Source organism: Alligator sinensis, unplaced genomic scaffold, assembly GCF_000455745.1.
Source record: "Alligator sinensis unplaced genomic scaffold, ASM45574v1 scaffold876_1, whole genome shotgun sequence".
NCBI classification, from domain to species: domain Eukaryota; kingdom Metazoa; phylum Chordata; order Crocodylia; family Alligatoridae; genus Alligator; species Alligator sinensis.
In genome coordinates this window covers 1,050,172-1,054,796 of record NW_005841938.1, presented here as the reverse complement: position 1 = coordinate 1,054,796, position 4,625 = coordinate 1,050,172, and the positions used below count along the sequence as shown (strand labels likewise).

At 39.6% G+C, this 4,625-nt stretch overlaps 1 protein-coding gene across 2 annotated transcripts; it reads left to right on the top strand.

Annotated features, from left to right (window-relative positions):
• The first annotated feature begins 5 nt into the window (after positions 1-5).
• On the top strand, positions 6-4,114 carry TOB1 (transducer of ERBB2, 1). Of its 2 annotated transcripts, XM_025199181.1 has the most exons (3): positions 39-99; positions 1,734-1,823; positions 2,471-4,114. In XM_025199181.1, the coding sequence occupies exon 3, from the start codon at positions 2,611-2,613 to the stop codon at positions 3,580-3,582; it is 972 nt and encodes a 323-aa protein (XP_025054966.1). In that variant the 5' UTR covers positions 39-99; positions 1,734-1,823; positions 2,471-2,610; the 3' UTR covers positions 3,583-4,114. The 2 variants fall into 2 exon arrangements, with proteins under 2 accessions (XP_006019825.1, XP_025054966.1); XM_006019763.3 differs by lacking the exon at positions 1,734-1,823 and having other exon boundaries at positions 6-99.
• The last annotated feature ends 511 nt before the right edge of the window (positions 4,115-4,625 follow it).

The following is a 4,625-nucleotide window of genomic DNA, read 5'->3' as shown; positions in this document are numbered from 1 at the left end:
CGGCGGAGCCGGGGGGGCCACAGCCCTGCAGCCCCGGGCCGGCGGCGCGGCGCGGCCATGGCGGCGCGGTGCTGAGCACAGGGACTGCGCACGGCCCCGGTGAGTGAGGAAGAGAGCGAGGTGCCCCCATCCACCCGCCCGCGACCCCCAACTGCCTCTTATGTAACTCCCCGCTGAGGGGGCGCCGGGGGGCGGGGCTTTGAACGGTGGCATGATGATTTTTGTAAAATTGGGTTTTTTGTGGTTTTTTTTTTTTTTAAATCATTTAAAAATGATCTTTTAATGATTTTTAATTTTTTTTTTGTTTGGTTTGTTTTTTTAAATGATATTTTCATGCTTTTTGAGAAGGATGTTTTATCTTTTTGCTTGAATTTCATTGAGTCATTGCTTTTATAAGGTTTTTAAATGGTATTTTCCTTTATTTTTGGTTTTATAAGGGTTTTAAATGGCATTTCCATGCATTTTTGTTTTTATTAGGTTTCTAAATGGCATTTCCATTCTTTTAAACCGTTTTTATAAGGGGTTAAGTTACAGCATCAGTTTTAATGATAGTGAAGGATTTTTTTTTAAATGGTATTTTTAATGTTTTTTTTTTTTTTAATGGTTTTTATGCTTTATAAAAAAAATGCTTTTATTATTTTTTTAACATTGTTTTAATGCTTTCTAAACATTATTTTTATGATTTAAAAAAATATATTTTTTTATGCTTTCTAAAATTTATTCTTCTTGATTTTTTTCAATGGTTTTTAAAATTTAATTTTTATGGTTTCAAAGTAGCCTGCATGGTTTTAAATTATTTTTTATGGGGGGGGTTAATGGTTTTTAAAATTTATTTATTATTGTTTTTTGCCCCTGCCGGAAGGAAAAGGGGGTGCAAGGAGCACCCCCGGTTTGCCCTTGATCTTCCCTCCCTGCTCCCCCTCCCCCAGCCCCAGCAAACCTGGAGAGGTGGCAGCTTCGGGGCTGCAAACTTTGTCCAACCGGGGTGGGCTCTGCAAGGGGGCTTTGCCTTGGGATTTGCAAATTTAGAGCGGGGGGGGCTCTGCAAGGGGGGCTTTGGAAATTTGGGGGGTTTCTTTGGGGCTCTGCAAGGGGGCTTTGGAAATTTGGGGGGTTTCTTTGGGGAGGGGTGAGCTCTGCAAGGGGGCTGTGCCCTGATATCTGGAAAAGTGGGGGGTTTCTTTGGGGGTGGGTGTTTTTGCAGGGCACCCAGTTTCCCCTGAATCAAAACGCAGTAAAACGTCTCTTTCTACCCATCTCCCTTGCGATTGCAAAAAAAATCGGGTGAAGGCATTGCAGGGTTTTCTGTCGTGAGGCGTGTCAGGGTTAACTTTGTGGGCACCATGACTCCATTTTATACATACTGTCAATTGGGCAGAGGGGAGGAAGGCTTGACCCCCTCCCCTTCTTTGCCCCCCCCCCCTTTCCCTGCCCAGCTAGGTTTACGGGGGTTTTAAAACCTGCCTTTCGCTAGTGGGTAGGATCTAGACTCGAGATCTGTGCGCAGAAGCAGCATGTTATAAAACACGGGGAAAATGTTCCACCATTACAGTGGAACGGCTCATTTAACCATGATTGCTCACCAGGGTTAAAACAGAAAACACTCTTGTCTATATTGGGCATGCCTCGTTTGGATTAAAACGTGATTGTTCCAGAAGGAAGGGGAAACATTTCTGGTATACGTGTGGTAGACATTTTCTTTTTGGTTTGCATAATTCTCCCCAAATGCACAGTGGCTGCAGATGCCTGGCTTTGATTTGGAAAGATAAATGTGACACCCTGGAATTACATAAGTGCCTGGAAGCATCTACATTAGCCAATAGGTATTTTATACCTATACTAATATATTAATAAGACCTATTATTTATGTACATGCATATATATATGTGTGTGTGGGTGTATAGATATCTATATAGATACAGATATATAAATAAATAGATATCTAGATCTGTATATCTAATTCTCTATCTATATGTCTCTGCCACTTTAAAGCCCAAGTGATATGTTTGCACACTTTAAAATGAGAAATGACTCTCAGGCTGCGACCTTTTATGCTAAATTAATAGGTTGGTGCTAAATTTTGCAGCTGAGTTCTATAAATCACCCAGAATAGGGGCTAGTAATTGAACCCCTGACAGGCCTGGCACTGGCATGACGTCCTAGGAAACATATTTGCTGCTTTGCGAATAACTTGGGGGGGGCTGAGCTGCAAGCTCAAATCATTTTGAAGTGCCCTGTGCCGTACCCATAAACACCTCCCAATGCGTCCCCCACAATATTGTTTGTAATTTAGGCAGAGCATATTTGACTTTGGTGGCTGTAACAGATCTGTTGAAAAGCAATATGTTGGAAATGTCTGTAGTTGAGAAATAATCTCTTCTGGTACCACCAGAGGCTAAAAGAATAGGCCTTGGAGCTTGATATGACACTTGCCTTATTTGGATATGTTTGCTTTTGTTTTTTCTTAAAGGAACAAGAACACTTAAGGTGTGAAGGATAATACTCAACTAGAATCAGCACTTCGGATGAAATTGTGTTTCCCTGTGGCATCTTGAACACTCGTTTTCTTTGGGTTTTGCAACAGACTTATAACTTTGTGGCATAGCAGCTATGCAGCTTGAAATCCAAGTAGCACTCAATTTTATTATTTCATATTTGTACAATAAGCTTCCCAGGCGGCGTGTCAACATTTTTGGTGAAGAGCTTGAAAGACTTCTTAAGAAGAAGTATGAAGGGCACTGGTATCCAGAAAAGCCATACAAAGGATCAGGGTTTAGATGTATACATATAGGGGAGAAAGTGGACCCAGTCATAGAACAAGCATCCAAAGAAAGTGGCTTGGATATTGATGATGTTCGTGGCAACTTGCCTCAGGATCTTAGTGTTTGGATTGACCCATTTGAGGTTTCATACCAAATCGGTGAAAAGGGACCAGTGAAAGTGCTTTATGTGGATGATAATGAAAATGGATGTGAGTTGGATAAGGAAATCAAGAACAGCTTTAACCCAGAGGCCCAGGTGTTCATGCCAATTAGTGACCCAGCATCATCAGTTTCTAGCTCTCCTTCTCCTCCCTTTGGTCACTCTGCTGCTGTGAGCCCAACTTTCATGCCCCGCTCCACTCAGCCTTTAACCTTCACCACTGCCACATTTGCTGCCACCAAGTTTGGCTCGACCAAAATGAAGAATAGCGGCCGTAGCAACAAGGTTGCCCGCACTTCTCCCACCAACCTTGGCTTGAATGTCAATGACCTGTTGAAGCAGAAAGCCCTTTCCTCCTCCATGCACTCTCTCTACGGGCTTGGCCTAGGCAGTCAGCAGCAACAACAGCAGAAGACTTCTGCCCTCTCTCCTAATGCAAAGGAGTTCATATTCCCCAACATGCAGGGTCAAGGTAGTACCAGTAGCATATTTCCTGGTGACAGCCCCCTTAACCTCAATCCTCTCCAGTACAGCAATGCCTTTGATATGTTTGCAGCCTATGGAGGTCTAAATGAGAAGTCTTTTGTGGATGGCTTGAATTTTAGCTTAAACAACATGCAGTATTCTAACCAGCAATTCCAGCCTGTCATGGCTAACTAAAAATAAAACACAAGTGAAATACAAGTAAATTCTATTGTACAAGTTGAAATGCACGTACCCAAGGGTGTATCTTTTTTCCACCTCTTGAGATTTTTTTTTTTTTTTTTTTAAAGCTTGTAGTACGAATACATTCAAGCTTGGTTAGATAAATACAACATGCATCATTTTTTTCATTTGCCAACCAAGCACAAAGTTATTTTATATTGACTGTACATTTAAAATATACTCTCAAAATATGGCCTCTTACAGTATTTAAGATATAGCAAGGACATGGCTGATTTTTTTATATATATACATATATAAAAAAAATTGGCACTAATAAGTGGGTTTATTGGTCTTTTTCTAATTGTATAATTTAATTTAGTACAAAGTTTGTAAAATATCAGAGTATATATATTGTTTCTACAACATGGTATTGCATTTATATCTTTTTACTACAGTGATCTGTGACAGCTGCAGCAGCTTCATGTTGTATTTTTTTTACTGAAATTGTAAGATATCCATCTTAAAGACATCACTTCTAAAAAACAAACAAAAAAATAAATAAAAAAGTGTGTACAGAATATTCCTTAGTGGTGGAATTAAAATGTACGAAATATTTGCTTTTTTCAAAAAGAAACACAAATTGTATTTTCTGTTAAAAGTTTAAAGATTTTTGCTATATATTATGGAAGAAAATGTAATCGTAAATATTAATTTTGTACCTACATTGTGCAATACTTGAAAAAAGGTATAAAAGTATTTTGAGTCAGTGTCTTACATGTTAAGAGGGACTGAAATAGTTTATATTAAGTTTGTATTAAAATTCTTTAAAATTAAATGGCTGTTGTGGTCTTTGTTTTTACTTGTGCTGAAGATCAGAGTGCTGTGGTTATTGTGTTGTAAATGCTAATGATGCAGAAAGGTCTGACTCAGTGCATCACAAAGGAATGATGGAAAGCAGTTGCTGTATTGATGCACCACGATAATGGGTTGCGTTACCTAAAATAGTTCTGACAAAGCACACAGCTTGATTAAATTCTTGGCTAGCATTATTTGAGCAA

What these genes read in the sequence shown, in the direction of transcription:
- TOB1 (XM_006019763.3), top strand. Translation starts at nt 2,611, where the DNA reads ATGCAGCTTGAAATCCAAGTAGCACTCAATTTTATTATTTCATATTTG.